Below are 22237 nucleotides of genomic sequence, written 5' to 3'. Positions count from 1 at the left end.
TTCTCTGACATCAACCTTATGAATGTTTTCTCAGGTCAATCTCCCAAAGCAACAGAAATAAGAGCAAAAATAAACAAATGGGACCTAATCAAATGGACAAGCTTTTGCACAGCAAAGGAAACCAAAAAGAAACCAAAAAGACAACTTTCAGAATGGGAGAATATAGTTTCAAATGATGCAGCGGACAAGGGCTTCATCTCTAAAACATACAAGCAACTTATACAACTCACCAGCAAAAAAGCCAACAACCCAATTGAAAAATGGGCAAAAGACCTGAAGAGACATTTCTCCAAAGAAGATGTACAGATGGCCAACAAGCACATGAAAAAATGCTCAACATCACTGATTATTAGAGAAATGAAAATCAAAACTACTACGAAATACCACCTCACACCAGTCGGAATGGCCATCATTAAGTCCACAAATAACAAATGCTAGAGGGGGTGTGGAGAAAAGGGAACCCTCCTGCACTGTTGGTGGGAATGTAAGCTGGTATAACCACTATGGAAAACAGTATGGAGGTACCTTAAGAGAATGGTACATAGAACTACCATATGACCCAGCAATCCCACTCTTGAGCATATATCTGGACAAAACTTTCCTTAAAAAAGACACATGCACTGCATGTTCATTGCAGCTCTATTCACAATAACCAAGACATGGAAACAACTTAAATGTCCATCGACAGATGATTGGATTAGGAAGATGTGGTATATATACACAATGGAATACTACTCAGCCATAAAAAAATAATGAAATAATGCCATTTGCAGCAACATGGATGGAACTAGAGATCTCATACTGAGTGAAATAAGTTAGAAAGAGAAAGGCAAATACCATATGATATCACTTATATCTATAATCTAATATAAGGCACAATTGAACATTTCCACAGAAAAGAAAATCATGGACTTGGAGAATAGACTTGTGGTTGCCAGGGGGGAGGGGAGGGAATGAGAAGGATTGGGAGCTTGGGATACAAACTATTGCCTTTGGAATGGATTGGCAATGAGATCCTGCTGTGTAGCACTGGGAACTGTGTCTAGTCACTTATGATGGAGCATAATAATGTACGAAAATAGAATGTATACATGTATGTGTAACTGGGTCACCATTGTGTACAGTAGAACAAAAATGTATTGGGGAAATAACTATTCAAAAATAATAATAACAAAAGTTTTTTAGTTAAAAAATAAACCAAGCCATTTATAGAATGAGATTCTCATATTCTTATTAAAAGATGCTAAAAATAAAAAAAAGAAAAAGAAAAATAGCAGGTGCCAATCAGAAGGTGTAGTTCTTTATATGACCACCAGATGGAACCCTCAGCCGGATTACTGAAGTATGTCTATTTGCTGGCTCAGAAAGTTGCTGCGGGGAGCATTTTTGAAGTTCTCCGGTACAACCCTCTTATTTCACAGCCGAGAAGCTTCGGCCAGGGTGAGACTACCTTGTCTGAAGCCACATTTAAAGTCGTGGCATAACTGGAGTTCTGAAGACCTCCTGACAAGAAATCTGATCATCTCTCTATGATAGTAATCTGAAGGGGCTACTCCTTACCCCAGATGAAACAAAATACAGACAAGGCAGAAGGAGCTGCTATTTGAGTCTGAGGACAAAATCTTGCTTGAGCAGACTTTTGGCCAAAAGTCATGCAGTCCCATTTACTGCAGGCATGTTTACTCTAAAAAAGAGCTGAGTTCCCTAGTGGCTCAGCATCCAGTATTGTCACAGCTGTGACTAGGATCATTTCTATGGTTCGGGTTCATCCCCAGCTCAAAACTTCCACATGATATGGACAAGGCCAAAAAAAAAAAAAAAAAAGACCTGGGGGTGGGGCATGGAAAGCAGGAGATGGGGAGGACAAAAGGAGGAGGATTCAGAGATACAAGATAGACTGATCCCTGGAAACACAGAAAGGAGAGAAAACCAAGGAGGGATGCCTGGAGGAAAGGAGCTTTGAACTAGCAACAGAAGGATGCAACAAGGGGAGAAAAGGCGATTTGACAGAGGATGCTCTGTAAAGAGCAGAAACAGGGCCACCGCAGCAGTGGGGCAGGCCAGATGCAATGACGGTAAGCCCAGTTTCCAGGCCTCTCCCTTGTCACATTGTCTCCTCCCCACCCCCACCTCACTGACCTGTCACTGGCAGAGAGGTTTCTCCAGTCGCGCATTGACATCACAGAGGGAGTTTCAGCTCTTGCCCTCTTTCCAGGAGAGCTGGTATTTTAGGCTGGTCTCTTCTTTTGGATAAAAAGGTGTTATCCAGCTTAAGCAATATTACAGTAGTATAGAGAAGGAGGGGGGGGAGAGCAAGCCACTGTCAAGGTCAGTTATTTAGAGCAGAGGGTCTTTATGACCCAGAAGGTCAATGGAAAACGAAGCCAGTGAGTGAGCCATGGGGGCAGGGGGAGCCTTGAAGGTGGAAAAAGGAGCTGAGATTTGAAAGTGCAGAAGAAGTGCATCTGCGTATTTAGGAAGCCTAAAATGCCTAGGATCTGTCAATTCAGTCCTAGGCGCTCACTGTATTTTAACTGAACTGATAGGTCCTTATTGAGGTTGAAAAGGATCACTGGTGGAGAAGCAGCATGATGAACATGGTGTTTAGGAAAATTCTTCCAATGTGAGTCGCTGACATGTATGGAAGCAGCAAGAGCTTGGCAAGACTTTTTTTAAACAAACAAACAAAAAAACTGTATTGAGATATAATTCGCATGCCATACAATTCACCCATTTAAAATGCCCCATTCAATAGCTTGTAGTATATTCAAAGATACATGCAATCATCCATCACCACAGCCAATTTAAAAATATTTGCATCGCCTTAAGAAGAAATTCCATATCCTTCATTTATCACCTGCTATGTCCCTCCCCATCCCCAGCACAAAGCAACCATGAATCTATTTTCTGTTTCTATAGATTTCCCTATTCCGGACTTTCATATGAATTTCCATTTATCTGGTATGCAGTCTTTTTTTTTTTGTCTTTTTTGTCTTTTTGCCTTTTCTAGGGCCGCTTCCCATGGCATGTGGAGGTTCCTAGGCTAGGGATCGAATCAGAGCTGTAGCCACCGGCCTATGCCAGAGCCCCAGCAACTCGGGATCCGAGTCGTGTCTGCAACCTACACCACAGCTCATGGTAACGCCGGATCCTTAACCCGCCGAGCAAGGCCAGGGATCAAACCCGCAACCTCATGGTTCTTAGTCGGATTCTTTAACCACTGTGCCATGACGGGAACTCCCCAGTATGCAGTCTTTTGTGTCTGGCTTCTTTCACTTAACATAATGTTTTCAGAGTTCCCCATCGTGGCACAGTGGAAACAAATCCGACTAGGAACCAAGAGGTTGTGGGTTTGATCCCTGGCTTCGCTCAGTGGGCTAAGGATCCAGTGTTGCCTTGAGCTGTGGTATAGGTTGCAGACGTGGCTCGGATCTGGCGTTGCTGTGGCTCTGGCGTAGGCCGTGGGCTACAGCTCCGATTAGACCCCTATCCTGGAAACCTCCATATGCCCTAAAAAAATACAAAAAGACAAAAAACAATGTTTTCAAGGCCCACCCATGTTGGAGCATGTTTTAGTATTTCTCTCCTGTTTATGGCTGAATAATATTCCATCACATGTATTTACCACATTTTGTTTATTAATTCATCTGCTAATAGGCATTTGGGTTGTTTCCACTTTTTAGCTATTACGAAGAATGCTGTTATAAACATTCATGGACAGGTTTCTGTGTGAACATATGTTTTCATTTCTTTTGTCCAGAATTGAAGGTTCCTGTGCTAACTCTATATTTAGTCATTTGAAGAACTGCCAGATTGTTTTCCAAAGTAGTTGCATCATTTTACATTTCTACCAGCAGTGTATGTTGGGTTCTGATTTCTCCACTTTCTCACCAGCATTTCTTGCTACTGACTTTCATTTATTAAAACAATTTTTTTGGCCACACCCACCACATCTGATAGTTCCTGGGCCAGGGAACGAACCTGAGCCATAGCAGTAACCCAAGCCACAGAGGTGACAACACCAGATCCTTAACTGCTAGGCTACCAAGGAACTCCACTGACTTTCTGATTCTAGTTATCCTAATGCATCTGAAGTGTTATCTGATGGCTTTATTTTTCATTACCCTGATGACTAACTATATAAAGTATATTTTCTCCGTTATTCCTGTTCTCTATTTTATTCATTTCCACTCTAATCTTTACTCTTTCCTTCCTCTGCTCACTTCCTTCTTCTGCTCACTTCCTTTTCTAGTATGTTAAGGTAGGAGTTTAGGTTATTGATTTGCAATTTCTTTTTTTTTTTTGTCTTTTTGCCTTTTCTAGGGCCGCTTCCCGTGGCATATGGAGGTTCCCAGGCTAGGGGCTGAATCGGAGCTGTAGCCACCGGCCTAAGCCAGAGCCACAGCAACTCAGGATCCGAGCCGTGTCTGCAACCTACACCACAGCTCACAGCAACGCCAGATCCTTAACCCACTGAGCAAGCCCAGGGATCAAACCCACAACCTCATGGTTCCTAGTCGGATTTGTTAACCACTGCGCCACAATGGGAACTCCTGCAATTTCTTTTTTAATACAGGCAGCGTTTACAGCTATAAAATTCCCTCTAAGCACTGCTTTTGGTGCATCCTGTAAGTTGTGGTATGTTGCATCTTCACTTTCACTCATCTTAAAGTATGTGGGGGAAGATATTTCAGATAGAAGGAAGAGCTTGAATCAAGGCATATGGGTAGGAAACCTTAGGTGAAGGTTGATGAAGAGTTGAGTTGGGCAAGAGCAGAGCATGTGTGCAAAAGAGTTGGAGTGATGGAGAAAGGTAAGTTGGAGCCATCTTATATAAAGGACTGAAAAGTTTATACAGAATTCAGAAAATCCATTGCCATTTCTAGGACTATTGTATTATTTCACTTTCTTTCTAGAAGTAGAATGAGTGCCTTTCTGAAGATGCCTAAGATAGGCAGGGCGGAGGTTTAGAAGGAGGGTCAGGAATAGGGTCAATGAAAATAGAAAAATAGGCAAAGTCTGTCAACTCCTGCCCTGATCTCGCTGTCTTGGAGAAGTGATTGGTGGTGGTTCGGCCGCCGCTGTGACTATTTCCCAGGAAGCAGAAAACACTGGCAGTGTTTCCAAAGTGGCTGCATCCTGTCCCCCTGTAGGAAGCAAAAGCTGTATCTTCTTGGTTCATTACTGGCTAAGTTTTACGTTTTAAAAGAATAACATTCCGGTTGCCCATACTTTCCCTTTTGAAGCTCTCCTTCTTCAGTTTCCATGTCTCCACACTTTCCTGATTTTCCTCCTCTTACTCCTCTGACTCCTCCCACATCATCCACAAAATGCTGGAGCCACTCAAGGCTCTGATAAAGGTCTCCTCATCTCACTCCACACTCCCTCGTCGATCTCATCTCTGCCCAGGGATTCATCATTTGCATGCTGGTTTCAGAGCTCGGCTAACAACCAGCTCTTTGAGCTCCAAGCCAGTGCTTGGAGCTGTCTACCCAACATCTACACTCAAACTCATCTGATCCAGACCAAACTCACAGTCTCTTCATTCAACCTCCAACTTGGCCTCCTTGTCACCACAAGAGGAAGCTGTCATGCTGTCTTCCCTCAATCATTGCAATAACCTTCTAACTGGTTTTCTAGAACTCTCCCTTGCCTCCTTCCCAGCTTTTATACAGAAGAGAGGATGATTTATTTGAAAAGATTATGTCACCACCTACAGCAGACATTAGTTAATTTTTGGCTATCTGGCAGCTGAACATACTTCCTATGTTGGAAAAATTCCCCCCCCCCCACCTGCTGCCCCGCCATGAGTCTTGTTGGATGCGGATCCTGCCTACTAAAAGTGTACAGACTCTTATCTCTAAGTTGTCCTTTGTCCTCTGCCAGACCAGCCTCGTTCCAGAGCCTCAGACTGGCCCCAGTTCCTCCTCCTTTGCACATGCAGTGCCTTCCCCATCCCTCAACTTTTGCCAGTTAACTTCTGTTTTCCTTTCAGGGCTTGGACTGAAGGTCAAGCAGAGCTTGTCTGTGACTTCATGGGCGAGGGCAGATTCTTTGTTATAAACTCTTACAGGATGCAGTGCTTTCTCTGGGACTCACATACCCCTGCACTAGTCATTGCTCATCAGTTCCTGACTGCTTCCATTGGGTCAGGCACTAATTTTGCAGGAGAGGCTCAGACAGCTGCCTTTAAGGAGCCCACAGTCTCCCAGGGGGCCCAGGATTTTGCTTCGGGATAAGTGCTGGCACAGCACTCAAGTTACCATTCACAAAGTGCTCTGGAGGGGAGAGGAACCAGGAACTGCTACAGGGATGAAGGCCAGGTGCACAGAGGGCGGTGGCATCTGGCCAGGTCCTGAAGGAGTCTGCCAGGAGGGGGAGGGTAGGACATCCTTCCAGGCAGATGATGCAGTCACACTTAAAGTCACAAGGTGGGAAAAAAAAAAGTGGACCAGTGAGGTGCAGAGAGTCCTCTGGTGTCACTTGAACAGAGGATGAAGAGGGAAGTGGGGTGAGGAGGGGAAAAGCCAGAGATAAGCCTGAAAAGATGGGTTGGGTAGGATTCAGAAGAGCCTCAGCTGCCACACTCATCAGGAGCTTGGCTTTTGCCCCATGAGCCAAGAGGAACTGCCTTTTTAAAAAAATTTTTTTTCACTTTTTTTTTCTTTTTAGGGCTGCACTCATGGCACATGGAGGTTCCCAGGCCAGGGGTCGAATAGAAGCTGTCGCTGCTGGCCTACACCACAGCCTCAGCAATGCCAGATCCGAGCTGTGTCTATGACTTAACACCACAGCTCACAGCAACGCTGGATCTTTAACTCACTGAGCAAGGCCAGGGATTGAACGTTCGTCCTCATGGATACTAGTCAGATTGATTTCCACTGATGCACGACAGAACCCTCAGAAAGTTTTCTTTAAAAATTATTAATTTACAATGTTCTGTTGAGGAACTGTCTTAAATAGAGGAATTGTCTGAGGCACTTAATTCTGACTTAGAGTGTGCCTTCACCTGACTGAAGGAATTGAGGGACTAGAAGATAATATGGAGGCTGTAACAACCCAATAAAGGGTTGTAAATGAATCAACAAAGAAATAACCGTAAAATAGGGCCCTGTGTGGTAAGAGCCAGGAGAAGCACCGAATGCCATGGGAGGCCAAGCACCTTGGGTGACAGATGATAAAGCCCTGAGCTAGAGAACTGGCTAAGAAAACAGGGCTGTGTGAGACATTCTGAAGTTAATTATTGGGGTTAAGTAGTTAGCTGTATACAGGGATTAAAGCAAAGGAACGAATGAATTAGGGTTAGGTTTGGCTGACAGTGCCCAAAAATGAGACTTAAAATCAAGAGTCCAAGTGGCAGTCCAGAGCTAGCATGGTGTGCCAGTGTCAGGGACTTATCACATATGGACCCTTCTATCCTATTACTCAACTTCCTCAACACGCGGCTTCATGACCTGGGCCAAGATAGGGTGATTCAGGGCCAGCATCGCACCTGCCTTGTAGCCAACAGACTACAGAAAAGAAACAAGAACCGGGCATGCCGGAACTTTTAAGAATTTTCTTTCTAAAAGTGTTTTCCCTTCCATGACATTGATCTTTATTTAATCATATCTGATGGCAAAGGAGGCTGAGTTATGTCTTTGTATTGGGCAGCTAAAGTTTGGAAGATGAATGGCTGAGAAACAAGATAGAAAGGAAGTTGCCTTGAGAACGATTTTCATTGTATCCCTTGGGTGGCTGTAAATGATGCAAGAAAGGAGAATTTTAAGAAGGTTTTTAGGAAGCCATAGAGACAAATTAAGTTTTGTTTTGAACGTATCTGTTTTGTGGTGGCCGTGGGACTCCAGATGGAGAAAAACAGTAGGCATTTGAAAATGTGTCCAGTTTTATCCTTATTTCCTCTTCCTAGGCCATGCTTCTTGAGGGTGGAGATGCTTTATCCATCATTACATGTCCTCCATGCCATGGAAGTTTCCGGAATAAATAAAGATACTAGGAAAATTAAGAAGGTAAAAAAAAAACCTAATGGTTATTAAAAAAAATAGGGAGACTATAGAGCCCAGCCACTGTTAGTACTGGAAAAAGCTTTCTCATACTACTTTGGACAAGATGGTAGCCTCCTGCACAGTTATTCAAAACCTGCAAACGCATACACTTATTCCATGTACAGAGAGGTGTTCCATTTCAGGAGTCTATGGTGAGTGGTGAGGGATAAAGGAAGGTTTTGGGGATCTAGCTTTACCGGGCCATGTCACAGCCAGGACTGGACCACAAATCTCCTGACTTTCACGCTGAGGGGCCATGCAGCACCTGCCCTTAAGAAGATGACCCACAGGAGGTGGGGGAACACAGCCTTCTCTGTTTCTTCCAGGGCTGTGAGAGACATGGCCAAGGATCTAGACGATTTAATCCCGTTTTACGAATGGGGTTTTATAGTGAGTGATTAAGGCACAGTTAAGGAATTAATCCCTAATGAGTCATTAACTCTGCCCACTATAGCACAGTTAACAAGTTGAGGCCAGATTATTAGAGCCAGTTCCCAATTATGGGGAGGACATTGGGCAGAAAGCGTACCATAGGCCTCTTGTATAATTGGCAGCGCCCTCCTGGCTCTGCTGGGCTTCGCCTTTCCCAGGCGGGTCAGGACGCAGGCCGAGCCCCGAAGGCTTGTGAGGAACTCGAGCTTGCTGAGCGGAGAGGAAAGGCCATTTTTTCATTATCTTTTCTGAAATTTTTTTTCTGCTGGCCTCCCGAAGGCTTGCATTCCATTCGTGTAGTAAAGTGGTTCTCTTGGCGTAAAGGAGGCTAGGAACTGAGACCGGGAACGGCAAGCAGCGAGGCTGGGGGTGGGGACGCCAGCCGGAGGCATCACAGCAATTGCTAAGTCACCAGGGCGGCTGCGTCCGGGCTCCTGATGTCCCTTCAGTACACCTCCCTCGAGAGGGGCGTGGCTCAAGGCAAACAGAGTCTCGGACTGCCCTCGCTTCCCCAACCTGAGTACTCAGAGGTCTCTCCTCAAAGACTTTCAATTACCAATGAACTTGACCGAGAGACGGAAGGAAGAATATTCCCTGCCTCCCGTCTCCGGATTCTAGATGGTTGGGGACAAGGGAAGGGATTGTCTTCCTTGGTTAAACATTTCCCATCTCCCCTAACACGGTAAGTTTAAAATAGGTAAATACAGCGGAGCCGCCCGCAATCAGTTGCTGACCTCTGGCCGAAGCCCATTCCTCCCAAAGGGGAGTCCTCCTACCCCGTCTCACCCACATCCTTCCCAATCACCCTCCCCTCAGCAGAGGTGGGAACTGGGACCTGCAGGAGGCAGAACCAGGTTCCGAGAGCGGAAAACCCATGATAGATGAACAGCCAGGACCGACCTGGGTCCGCACTGACGGGCTCCAGGACACCGAACAAGGAAGACCTCGAGCGGTTGCTGCCGCCTCTGGATCCTGTGGCTCCGGGGACAGGCGATCGGGATATGCCCTCAGTCCCCTGCGTTCCCGCGGAACAGAAAAATTGCCGCCGGAAGTCCACAGCCGCTGCGCGTGGGGCGTATACAATACCCTTGTGGGCCTGAAGAAACTCCTCCATAGAGGGAGAAATGTGAAAATCGAAATGTTCCCAAAGCGACGGGGGTGGCTAATGGTCTCTAGATTAGCGAGGTGACCCGTTCTGCGCCGACCTGGGATCACTGAATCACCCCTGGGTCCTCGCAGGGCGCAGGACAGTCAGCATTGCCACACTCAACCGGCCGCGCCCGACTCCGCCCTTCTTCTGAGCCGTCCAATCCGAAGCGGCCTTCCCCGCCCCCCCCCCCCCCCCGCGGTCCATAACCAGACTCTGGGCGGCTCCCAACTTGGTTCCCAGGAGGAGAGAAGGAGCGGTTGGATAGTCTTATCTTCTTACCTTCCGAAGCCAGCCAGAACAAGCATTGCCTGCCAGCGAGGGCGTCCCCAAGGCCCCCCTCCTAGATTGAATGGATCCTAGTCAGCCTGAACCCTGGCCTGCTTAGATAGAACAACACGGACTTTTCTCCCCAAACCTCGTAAGAAAACTCCTAACTGGCTCCTGTTTCCCTACAGTGGACAATGGTGTATCATCGGCTGAGTCAAACCAGCAGCAGCATCGTCGAACCGTTTTCAAAGTGATGCGGGTTTACTGGGGGGGGGGGGGGTTCCCCCGAAATGCCTGAAAGGTGTCTGTTTGCCCCAAATCAGGGCCAGCACAGTTTAGTTTCAGAAGCCGTTACCCCACCTTGGTCAGAGCCTCTGAAAACCGATTTCTGTAGCTGGGAGCTTGAGCAGCAGCACTGGGTATTTCTGGACCGCCTGAGGCTTTATTACAAGCCATTCTCACCTCCAGTCTGAGTTATGTACTAGCTTCTCATCTCACTTACACCCCTTCTCCTGGACCTGGCAGGCTCTTAGAGCTGCCCTCCTTGGCAGGCCCCTGGAGTGGCAGGGATGGGGGGCGGGGTGCTGGGGCAGATGCTTTGTCCAGACCTCCTCCAGGAAACCCAGGAAGGCACTCACAGCTAGCACCTACTCCTCAGCATCTCAGTTGCCAGTGTGGCCTAATGAGCTGTTCTTGGGAATTGGAATAAGTAGCACTTATTCAGCAAATATTTCCTGAACATTCACTATGATTGTGAACTGCCAGGGCTTCTAGTTATTCCAGCTCCATGCTTACAAACATAGTTAACTGGTGCAATCTCTCTGTGCCTCAGTTTCCTCATTTACAAAATGGGCCTAGTGGAATCTTCCTGGTAGAGTCTTTGTGAGGCTTAAAACTAAAGTGAAAACCACTTAGAAGAGTGTGGCCACATGGCAAGCTTTCAGTGATCATTATCTGTTAGTATTTTGATCATTTTCTAAGGACTTGTCCCTGAAATCCAGGTATGGCTTACTCTGTTGGTGCCTAAAGAGGTGGTTCATAATATTCCTTCTCAGACTAAACTAAATAGCAAAAGAGGAGAAGAAAATGATGGAAAGCTGCAGATGAAAAGGAAAGAAAGAAAGAAAAGAAAAGAAAGAATAGGAAGAAAAATGGCAAAGATGAGAAAAAAGGAAAGGATCTATACGAATCAAAGAAGATGCTGATGGTGAGATGTGCAAGGTCAGAGGTGCCCAGGACTAAGGAGAAAGAGAGCAGAGCAAGTGCGGAATGCATCCAGGGTCAGTGAAGTTGGAAGTTCTCTGAATAATCATTCCTAGTAAAACGAGGGCATTAAAAAATAATGGAGAAGATAGACCAAAGTGAATGAAATCTACATACACACTCATCCTTAGTTTACCTTTTTTTTTTTTTTTAATGTCAAGAGTTGATATTACTTGGACCACTCCATTCACTTCCTTATGGAACACCCTTGTCAGAGAAAGTGCAAGTACATTACTCCCTACCTCATGGGGAAAATAACTCATTCAATAAATTCTTACTGACCAGCCTACTATGTATGTGTAAGGCACCAGATGAGGGTCTAGGGGTACACAACCCTAGTTATGCCACAGCCTCTTAGGACCCACATGGCAGGGACTGAATCCTGTGATGACATTCCCTCTACTCCCAGCGCAGGAACAGTTGTCCTTTTCCCAAGTAGGTTTCAGGAACCCAAGCGCAGCACAGGGATACTTGGGATCAGAGAAGCGAGATCACAGTGTGTGTGCCTTATGTCAGGTCACTGGTATTTTACACAATGTGGTCTTATTCCATATTTCCCATTTCCCAGGAAGGTGGGGTTCATGTAGACGAGGAAAGAGGTTTGGAGTAGTTCACTAACGTGCTAACGACGGACAGAAGCTAAGGCTCTGGCTGCGTCTTCCCAGGGGCACCCATAGCTGGGAGGCGAGAGTACCTGTACGACGGAAATCCGGGTTATTCACAGCGCAGCCTCTCAGGCTGGGAGTTTCGGGCTCGCCTTCGCCTCCGCTGGAGCCTCCGCGAGTACCCCCAGAGCTTCTGAAGACGACGGAGACTCCCCACACCCCCCACGGCGCCAAAGAACTGCAATCCTGCCCACGAAGCGCCCGCGAGAATGTGCCCTTCGGGTCACGGCGTAGAGCGCTCCAGGACACTTTCTCCGAGTGCGGCAGCTAACCCGAGGCGTGTCAAACAACCGCTGGGTTCGGGGTTACGGAGCGAGTTGGGGAGGCAAGAGGGAGGCGCCGGACTTAGAAAAGCATACACTGCTCTGTTTCAGTCTTCGAAGCACTAATGTCATCAACGCTGGGTAGCAGGGGCTGGCCCCGAGTGGGTGACCTATACACTAATCTGAGAGGGGCCTTGGGGCTGTGGCGAGCTGGAAAGAGGGAGGTGGGGCCTCCGGGGGACTTTGGGAAGTTCAACTCTTACATTAGGAAGGGTAGACCCCTTCCTATAGCGGTCAGTGCTTCTAAGTAGCAGTCGCAGCACAATATTGGAGTGTCGAGGGACTGGGAACATGCAAGTAGCTGAGCCTGAGGCTCCAAACGCCCAGAACCCCACTCACTCGCAGACGCCCGCCGCACGGGGAGAAAGGAGCTCCGGTGTAGGGCGCCATGGCGTGGAGGATGCGGGTGATTCTCCGCTGCAGCACAGCGCCCCCGGGAGGATGCCTGGAGGGAGCCCCTGCTCTCGCGCAGCCCTCTGCTTTCCCGCACCCCCCATATCCATCACTGCAGCCCCACTAGAACCCGCATTCACACACATACCTCCCTCCCCGACCCCGCAGTCCTGGGCGCGCTTAACCTGAGTCAAACCAAAACAGGTAAATCTTTAATTTTTCTCCCCAGTTCTTTGAAACTACTTATACAAACAGTCCCTCAAATTATTTCTCCTCTTCTCCTTCCTCCCGGTCGTCTTTCTATGAGTTGCTACGCCGCCCGGGTGCGGCCGGAGGTCAGGCGCTTTGGGGGCCTTGAACCTGGAGGCTCCGGAGCCCTCCGGGGTGGGAGGAGCTTGGTCGCCCGGCCCCCTCAGGCGGCAAAGTCAGGGAGCCGTGAGGGTTTAGTGGTGGCCAGAGGGTCTCTGCTGGCCTGAGGGTCAGCCCTCCGCGGTGAGCCAGGTGCAGACTCGCGTCCAGGTTTTCAGGCGGCACAGGGCAAGAGTGGTCGAGTGGGAGGGACCCAGGGAGAAGAGGTGCACGCCTGCGGCTCGGGGTCGGCTCCCAGGATGGGCATCTGGCCTGATTCCGTCCCCGGTGCCCCTAGAGGGCCTGCCACGGCTTCCCGATGGCCTGGATGTGCTCCTTGGCCTTCAGGCGCAGCGCCGCGATGCTGCTATTGCGCGGGTCCGCCTCGTCCAGCGGGAACTTGTCCCCGAAGCCGGGCCCGCACGGGTAGGCAGGAGGCGGCGGCGGCGGCCCGAGGGGCTGCAGGCCGGGGCCGAGTGGCGGGGAGTTCAGGAAGGGAGGTGGCGGCGGTGGTGTGTAGCTGGCTGGCAGGCTCTGCGCCGGCGGCCCGAAGCCCGGCAGGCTCTGCAGCGCAGTGGCGCCCCCGCCCGGCAACGGCGGCCCGAGCCACGATTCGAGCGGCAGGGCGCCCCCCGCCGGCCCCCCGCTGCCGGCCGGGCTGGCCCCCAGGGGCGCCAGGGCTGCGGCTGGCGGGGAGCGGCTGAAGGAGAGCAGGGGCGAGTCCTGAAGCTTCATGGACGACACTTCCAGCTTCTCCTGCCGCCGCCACTTGGCCCGTCGGTTCTGGAACCACACCTGTGAAAGGCAGCACAGCGCCGTCGGGCTGCGGCGGAGGCAGGACTCCCCACTCCCGAGCAAAACTGGGATTCTGCTATTTCACCTGCACCTTTCACGCCCCCAACTCGTTGCCCACCCACATTATCCTTCTTTTCTGTTCCATTTTCTCCTATCTCCTCCCCCTTCTCTCTCCTGCCCGCTGAGTCTCTTTGTCTCGTCCTCATCCTTCGTGGTATTCCCAACCTCGTCCCTGTTTACTCCACCCTTAGCTGTAGTTGTATCTGTTTACAACTCCTGGCACCAAACAGGTGCTCAGAAAAAAAGAAAAGAAAGGTAACCCTGGAATCGGACCATGGGACTTGGGAAAGCAGGTCTTATCAAAATTCTGTGACCTGCTGGTTGATTTTATCCCCGGCATGTCTAAATGTGCACATTGCTATTTTAGTAAGGTTTTCATATTTATTTAATCAATACCCGACTAGTATTTCTGATATGTCTTATAAATGACTTTCAATGATTACAATAGTTCAAGTTTAATAACTAATTTTACTATATGGAGTTCGTTTTGACATTACCCTAAGATGAGTTCAATGAGTTCAACTTTTTCTTTACATATAGAAAGTCCAGGCCAAGAGTGAAGTCTAGTCTCTTAACGCTGAAACTTCCATTACTGATTTGATAAAGCACAGGAAAGGGTGTCATTAAGGTTTCAATGTCAAATTACTACCCACAGGAACAGAACATAGAGAATTGATTGGTCTAGTTAGTGGAGAATCCAAAAAGAACTTTGGCCAAATTGATGGCCTCAGTATTACAATTATGAAGGGAAATGTGGGAATTGTTGCCACCTCAGAAGGGAGAAAACCAAAAGCAGTGCTGGGTAATAATAGGGAGAAGGGACCTCCTAGGAAAACTGAGAAAAAGCCACCCAGTACCTGAGCAGTGTGTGGCAACTGTGTGCATGACTGGCGTTCAGGAGAAAAAAAAAAAAAAACCAAAAATGTAGGTACCCTGCCTCCTTTTCTATGAAAGATTCATCTGTATATCTGAGGTCCCAATTTTCCCAGAATGATTAGATACATAGAGAAATACTGGCATGGGTGAGGTCTCCCACCCCACTGCCTCCTCCTCCTTCTCACATCCCTCTCCATCCCCCAAAATATCAGCTATAGTCTTCAGACTAAGTATCCAGAGTCCCAGGCCAAAGCCTGGGACAGTCCGCTCTTCTGCTCTAATGCTGTACTCAACACAATGGGAGACCCTGTCTAGCCCCCCCACCCCAACTGATTACATCATAGCCATGTGTTAAGAACTCTAAGTGCCATATGCTGGGCCACTGTGCTGACCCTGTGATCACAGAGAAGTCACAGACAGTGTTCTCAAGAAGCTCACATCTTAGAGAAGAAACAAACATCCCTGAACAAGTAAGAGGGAAGGAACAAAAGGAAGGAAGGTGGGATCGAGGTATGAAGGCAGCCCCTGAATTAGCTGTGCCTGTATTCCCGAGGGGGCTGGAGTGCTTTGCCCTTTTCCCCTTTCTTCCTCTTTTACTGGTTTTCTTTCCCTCTTCCTACCCCATCCTCCCTCCCGGAAAAGCAGGTGCTAAAATGTCCACTTCTTCAATGAAATCACTGCAACTCTACTGTCCCAAACTAGAAATTGAACTGTTCTTCCCAGATGATCCCGAGTCATATTAGGGGACTATTTTTTAAAACCATAACATTCACTCATTATTTTAACCCCCTTAAAACTGAGCAGTAAAGACAAAAGGCAAAAGCCTGTCCACTTTTACTTTTAAGACAAGGCTGGAAGTTCCAAACATCTGAGTATCTTCATTTCCCGGAAATCTAATTCATTACACACACCCAAAAATCCCAGCAGTTCCACTGCCTTTCAGATGAGGTGAAGTTTGTTCCCAGTGTCTCTCTTTCAGGCCTCTGTAAACTCTCCCAATTTGGAAATCCTCCCAGATTTTTCACAGATGACTAGCAAATATTTAAGGCTTTCAAATATTTTAATGATCAGGGATTAAAGATAATTCAGCTTTAATTAAAGCGAAAACCCCTTTAAATAAAAAGAAAAAGCCTCTGCAGCAGCGGGAAGTTTGGCTGGATGTGCACCAGAGGAGCAAAAGTCAGTTTCTTAAACAAATCCACCGAAAGCTTCAACTGCGCGGCGCCAGGCCCCTCCTAAGATGAAGCTTTCATTTTCCACGCGGTGCGCGCAGTTAGTGACTAGGGTGGCATTTGGGGCCGCAATCCGGTTATCCTGAAGCCACTGCCTACACTCCCTCTTCACTCAGTGCTTCCTGCACCGACACCCCCCCACACACACCAAGTGGTAGTAGCCTCTTCATTTTGCCAGCCATTCCCAATTTCTCTTTAGCTTAGGCGAGGGAGGCCCCCTCCCTAAGGGGGATGCTACCACAAACTGGAACAGACTGTCCCAGGGACGTTACTACGTGGAGCCCATGGAAGGTGTGTTACGTTCCTATGGGGCTCCAAGTCTAGAAAAGCCCAAGGGAAAGGTGCCAAAATAAATGCGTGGACGCCCGGGGATTCAAGGGAGCATTGACTGCAAGCTTGAGCTTCCGGCTTTCCCGGGGTTCCATCTGGGCGCTTTACCTGGACCCGGACCTCGGGTAAGTTGACCTTGCCTGCCAGCTCCTCTCGACTGTACACGTCGGGGTAGTGGGACTTCTCGAACGCGCGCTCCAGCTCGTGCAGCTGGTAGGTGGTGAAGGTCGTGCGGTTCCGTCGGTGCTTCTTCTTGGGCTGCTCCTCCTCTGACAGCTTTGAGTCGCTGGGGGCGGCGGGTACCACAGGTAGTCCAGGGCTCCTCTGTGCCTCCCCGGTCTCCTTGGGGCAGTAGGAGCGAGGGGCTGGGACGACGAGACCCAGGACGGTCAGAGACACTCCCCAGAGTATCCCGGGGCCCACCCCAGCCTATCCATGTGGGCTCCGAGATGGGCCCTGGAGGTCGGGGAGCGCGCTGCGAGGGGCCGCTAAGCTTTCTCTGAGCTCAAGTTGGAAGCTCCTGTTATGCACACAGTCCCCACCCATGAGCCCAGATGGCTTTCTCCACTTGCGGATCTCTTTAAGTTTAGAAGCCCTGAGGGTCTCAGAGCCGGCGGGGTGAGCACTCACCTTCGTACTCGGGAGCCCGCGCCGGGGCGGGGGGCGGAGAGGGCTCCGCGCTTCCTGCAGGCGCCTTGGGACAGGCAGTCCTCGAGCCAGGCCTCCTATCCCTCTCCTTCGAGCCCCGGTCGCCCTGCTCTTCCGGGAAGGAGCCTAGGATCCCGTCATCCTTGGTAAATCCCAGGATGGCTTCGATGCTGTGCAGCCGCGAGGTGCTCCCGCCCGGGCTGCGGAGCAAGTGGCCGGCGAGCGAGAAGCTGCCGTCGGCCATGGCGGGGGCGCAGCCGGGCAGGTGCATGGGGAGCGCGGGGACGCAGGAAGACTTAGCCCGCGCTCTCCGCTGCGCCGCCTGCTTGGAAGACAGAGAGCAGAGGCTCGAGGTCGGCTCCTCCCGGTTGGGGCCGTCCGTCCAACCCGAGAGGTCCCTACCCAAGGTCAAGCTCCGCAGGCGAAGACGACCCGGGCTGCGCGTGCTAGAGGTGGGCGAGCGCTTGGCCCGTTGCCGCCGGGGTCCGGGTAGGAGTTGGAGCTCCGACTCCCGGAGGCTGAGGCTCTGGGCACTAAAGGCTGGGACCCCGCTCGCCCCGGCTCCTCCCCTCTTGCCTGCATCCCAGCCTCTTCCTTGGTCCCTCCCCCCGCAGCAGGGCGGGCCCATCCCTCTCCCAGCCTCAGGGTCCTCGCCCTGCTACCCCGGGCGGGGCCCTCCCTCAGAACCTTCCCATACAGCCTCTTGATCAGCTCTGGACAATCCGAACGCTCGGGGGACCGGGATAGTGGGGGGTGTTTAACCAGCTTGGGGACCAGGCTCCGGGGCCTGTTCCCCCCAGTTTTGCCTCAATGGGACAGACGCCGTTGGTCTCATCTGCCCCAACCCCTTCGGGCTTGCCTCCCTCCTAGGGTTCATCTCTCCACCCAGACTCGCCTGCTGCCCCCAGACGCTCTTCCTCTGCAGAGATGAGTACGCTGGACAACCCTTGGGAAGAACCAACCGAGGCTACCCGGCTTTACCGGGAAGTCAGTCCACACTTCTAGCTTAAATTTTCCCTTCTTCTTTTTACCCCCGCGAACACTCCTCTTTCGGCTCCATAGTCCGAAGCCCTGGACTTTGGGTTTATTTTGTTTGTCTCTATTCTCATTTAACAACTCCCAGTCACCTCGGCCTTGCAAGCTCCGCTCGCAGACTTTCCGACCCGGGCGCCCGCTCCAGGGGGCCGTGGGGCCATCTGTGCCCCCAGGCCCGGCGACCTCAAGTGTCCGACGGCCCAGCAGGAGGCTGGGAGGCGCCGAGTCGGATGTATTGCCGAGCTCAAGCCGGTGGGAGACCAGCTAGGGGTTCCTCACTCTCGAAGACTATTCCTCCTGAGGGAACCCTCCCCACCGGACAATTTTCCCTGCCAAGGAGATGACCCAAACTCAGGCTGAGTGGGAAGGGATTTTCATCAGACCCGAGACAGCCTCCGGCTCTCAGTAAACTGCTGTAGGAGAAAACGTGAACCAAAATGCTTTTAAGACCTAGAGGTTCTTTTTCTTTTGATTCCCAGCTTTATTGAGATACTGCACTGTGTAAGTTTAAGGTATGCAGCATAATGATTTCACACACACACACACACACACACACACACACACACACACACACACAGCCCTATATAAATGATTACCACAGTAAGTTTAGTTATCTGTCATCTAATGTAGATATAAAATAGAGATTCTTAAAATCTCCTTTGCAGAGGCCCTCTGATCTCCACACAGGGGCTCTTTTACCCTCCTACGATTGGTTGGTTTCATCTTGCCTTGAGACCAGCATTTATTGCATCTATTTTGAGGGTTAGACTCTGTCGTGGCCACATGGACATCACAAAAGAAAGGAAATACTGGGGCCACTGGCCTTGAGAAATTTAACATCCAGCCGGGAGACAAGACAAAGGAAAAACCATGAGAAAAACGCATATCTTAGGTTCCTCCATCCTTAAATTAATGTTTTAAAGACATTAAAAGAGACGTGTGACTATCTTTAGATGGAAATGGTTCATTCTTTGTGATGGGCACATGGTGGGGGTCAGTACACTAATCTCTCAGTTTTCAATGAAACTATGCAAAGGTAAATTAAAATAGCAAACATGTCAGTTTGCAGAAGGTAGAACTGAGATGCTGATTCGAATTGGAAATTATTTTATAAGAAAAAACTGAATTAATGAAAACTAACATGCATCTGACAGTTTTTGCATATCACTTTATATCATTTTCAGAGGACTTGCACATTCTTCCTACCATCCTATTCTCACAACCCTGAGATGAACAGGACAAATACATTTGTCCCCATTTTGCAGAAGAGAAAACTGAGGCTCAAAATGAATCAGCTATTAAGTGGAGGGGATGGCACTAGAACTCAGACCAACTTCTTGTCCGGGGCTTTCTGGCTGCCTCTCATTTGTCATTTGTATAGCAGAGTGTGATATTTTTGAAAAGAATCAAGGCACATCTTGGTTTGAGTCCATCTTTAATCCTTCCCAAAGACTGAATCCTGCATGTAAGAGGCTGAGGTTGAGGCCGCTTAGTTCCCCAAAGAAATGAAGTGAAAGCCCATAGAGGTGGCCACTGGTGTCCAGGACAACAGGACAAACCCTTGGGAGGTTCCCGCCCAGTCCAGGGGAAGCCTGCCACCCAGGCCCTTTGCACATTTTCTAGGCTGCCAAAATGTGTTTCTTTCCAAAAAGGATCTGGTGGCACCCCACAAGCTCCCTCGAACCAGTTACAAAGTCCAGGTTGGCTGACACCTTGATGACCAGAGGGCATACTAATTAATTGGGATGTGCTGTTTCCCCTCTGATGGAGTATGCTTTTTATGTAAACTCTCCCAATATTAAATTGATCTCTATAATCACCGCTAAACAAAGATTGGCAGCATTTTCTTAAGCTCCTGCCCACATGTTAAGGGGCTTATGGTCTTGTTTTCCAAAGTTAATTCCCTCTGGAACTGCCCAGCTCTCCCTAATAGGTCCAGGTGAGGTTAGCTTTTATTTACTGTTTATTTCAGGGTCTCTGGAGAAAAGTAGAAAAGACTTCAACAGCCACTGGCGAGGGACCGCGGGGGAAACGGGGCAAAGCAGGACAAGGGGAGGTTGGGACGCCTTTTGTCTGCAACATAAAGAGCTAGTCAATACTATTGTGGGCACAGTGGAGGGTACTCCAAGCAATCAGCCGGGGGTCATTGTTAGGGGCTAATCTACATGTGTATTTCCCAAGAACTCGATTAGGGAAGATGAATGGACTCGGCCATGTCCCTAATTCTTCCAGCCCAAAGCTTCATTTTTTCAGCAGTTGCGCCAGCTCGTAATCAGCCCAGTTTCGGCAAAAGTAGGGAGCCTGGCTTCTGAACTCTACCTCTGTTTAATTCATTAATTCATTAGGTGGATCAAAGAAAACTCCCTCCTCCCAGCCCCCACCTGTGGGCTGAACTTTACCCAGCCTCTTCCCCTTTAAACTTGGCTGGTTCTGAGAAACATTTCCAGAAGTGAAGAGAATGGGGGTGGTGGGGGATGAGGGATGTCTAAGTGTGGGAGGCTCGGCGTGATGTGTGGTGGAAAATCTAGAATGACAATAGGAGTTGGGAGATTTGGGGGAAAGGGTTGGGTGGGGACTGGCTTGAGTGAAGAAAATGAAGCCTATACATGCAATCAAGTTGGCTCTTTTTTCTTGGATGTATGCAGGAGGTCCCATTTCACAAGTATTCTAAGTGGACCTTCACCTACAACCCTCTTGAGAAGATAGGCATCTATGGAGGGAGTTTTCTGTGCCCTAGGTGGGCAGGGGACCTCATCACAGAGTGAGCTCGTGGCATGGCAACCTGGTCATTTCACCTGAAGGTGATGTTTTAGGTTTGGGCAAAACATGTCTATTGGAGGACCTATGGGATATTGCTCCATAAAGTGTATAAAACCAACTCAATTGTCTTCAGGGAGGCTGTCCCCTTAGTAGGTGTATTTTTAATTCTGGAATAACTCCATTGTCTCATACCACACTGGAAGACCATCCCCTCCCATAGGCTGATAGATGTCATGCAGGCAAAGCAACTTAACTTTGGTTATAGCCAAAGCAAAACTCCTATAATCTTTAAACACGTTCATACACACCAAAGTTCAACAAATTCTGTTGTCAAGAGCTAATGTGTGTGTGTGTGTGTGTGTGTGTGTTGTGTGTGTGTAATAACAGTTATTATCTATATGCCAGTGGGCACTCTTTTGAGTCCCTTATGAAGATTACCTGATTACTCCTCCCAATAACCCTGGGAGGCAGACACTATTATTATCTCCACTTTCCAGATGAGGAATCTGAGACACAGGGTAAGTCACTTGCTTAAGGCTGTAGAGCTGGTTTCAGGTGAAGCCAGGATTTGAACCCTGGTGTTTTATCAGGAATATCCATCTAATCACTTCATGCATCTATCCCAATATGGTGTGTGTACCGTTAATTCTCCTGTGGCTAAATGAGAAGCAGCAGATGAAATAAGAAAATTTGGGATCAAAGGATACAGGAATGAGGGATGTGGAAGGGAAAAAGATGTGATGGGCAGTCTATGATTTATTTAGTCAATAATAATGATGACAAATATGCTTTATGATGACCTTTAGCTTCCCAAGGCTGCCTTATAAAATGTAGGGGATTCAATTCTCCATGGTTTGTAAGTGATATTTATTTTGTCTGCCTTTGATGCAATGCATTCTCCCCTATACTCTGCTGAATATTGTATGTCACAGGCACAATATACAAGCTGCTGACAGTCATCGAAAAAAAATCGATAGCTAAACTCTCTCTTTAATACTGACATATTGAGACCAGAGATAAAATACACTGTGCTTATTCATATCTCACTATTGGATCTTCCTAACAGATGAAACATTTCCATACTTGAAGCACCATAGAAGGTGTATCAGGAAAATGTACTTGGAGATAACTATCAGAAACTCCCCTCTTTATTTTTTTGGCCGCCCCAGGGCAGATGGACTTCCGGGGGCCAGGGATCAGATATGAGCTGTGGTTGTGACCTACACCTCAGATTCCATCCTTTAACCCACTGTGCTAGGCCGGGGATCGAACCTACGTCCCTGTGCTACAGAGACACTTCTGGTCCCATTACACCACAATGGGAACTCCAGAAACTCTATTTATATAAGGAGACAACTAATAATATTCACCGGTCCCTTTCACAAAATTGGCACAAATGAGCAGCATACTTCCTACATACTAGTTTATTAGTCAATATGACCACCTGAATTTTCCCTGCTCTTTTCAGATTGAAGTAAGCGTTGATATAGGGATACTGCAGTAAATAAACATTCAATCACATAATTGTGGCTAAAATACATATAGCAATGAAGAGATGGCCCTTACTGGCGTCTCTGTCTGCGTTGAGAGCCCTGTCGGAATGGCATAAGGAACC

General features: G+C 48.7%; 1 protein-coding gene across 2 annotated transcripts; it reads right to left on the bottom strand.

The window, feature by feature from the left end:
- Positions 1-12737: 12737 nt before the first annotated feature.
- RAX (retina and anterior neural fold homeobox) lies at positions 12738-17383 on the bottom strand. Of its 2 annotated transcripts, XM_047767035.1 has the most exons (4): positions 17230-17383; positions 16810-17149; positions 16288-16544; positions 12738-13681 (listed from the first exon to the last, which is right to left on the bottom strand). In XM_047767035.1, the coding sequence occupies exons 2-4, from the start codon at positions 17096-17098 to the stop codon at positions 13181-13183; spliced, it is 1047 nt and encodes a 348-aa protein (XP_047622991.1). In that variant the 5' UTR covers positions 17099-17149; positions 17230-17383; the 3' UTR covers positions 12738-13180. The 2 variants fall into 2 exon arrangements, with proteins under 2 accessions (XP_047622991.1, XP_047622990.1); XM_047767034.1 differs by having other exon boundaries at positions 16810-17383.
- Positions 17384-22237: the final 4854 nt, after the last annotated feature.

This window comes from Phacochoerus africanus, chromosome 2 (assembly GCF_016906955.1).
Source record: "Phacochoerus africanus isolate WHEZ1 chromosome 2, ROS_Pafr_v1, whole genome shotgun sequence".
In the NCBI taxonomy this organism is placed as follows: domain Eukaryota; kingdom Metazoa; phylum Chordata; class Mammalia; order Artiodactyla; family Suidae; genus Phacochoerus; species Phacochoerus africanus.
This window is presented reverse-complemented; position numbering and strand designations above follow the sequence as displayed.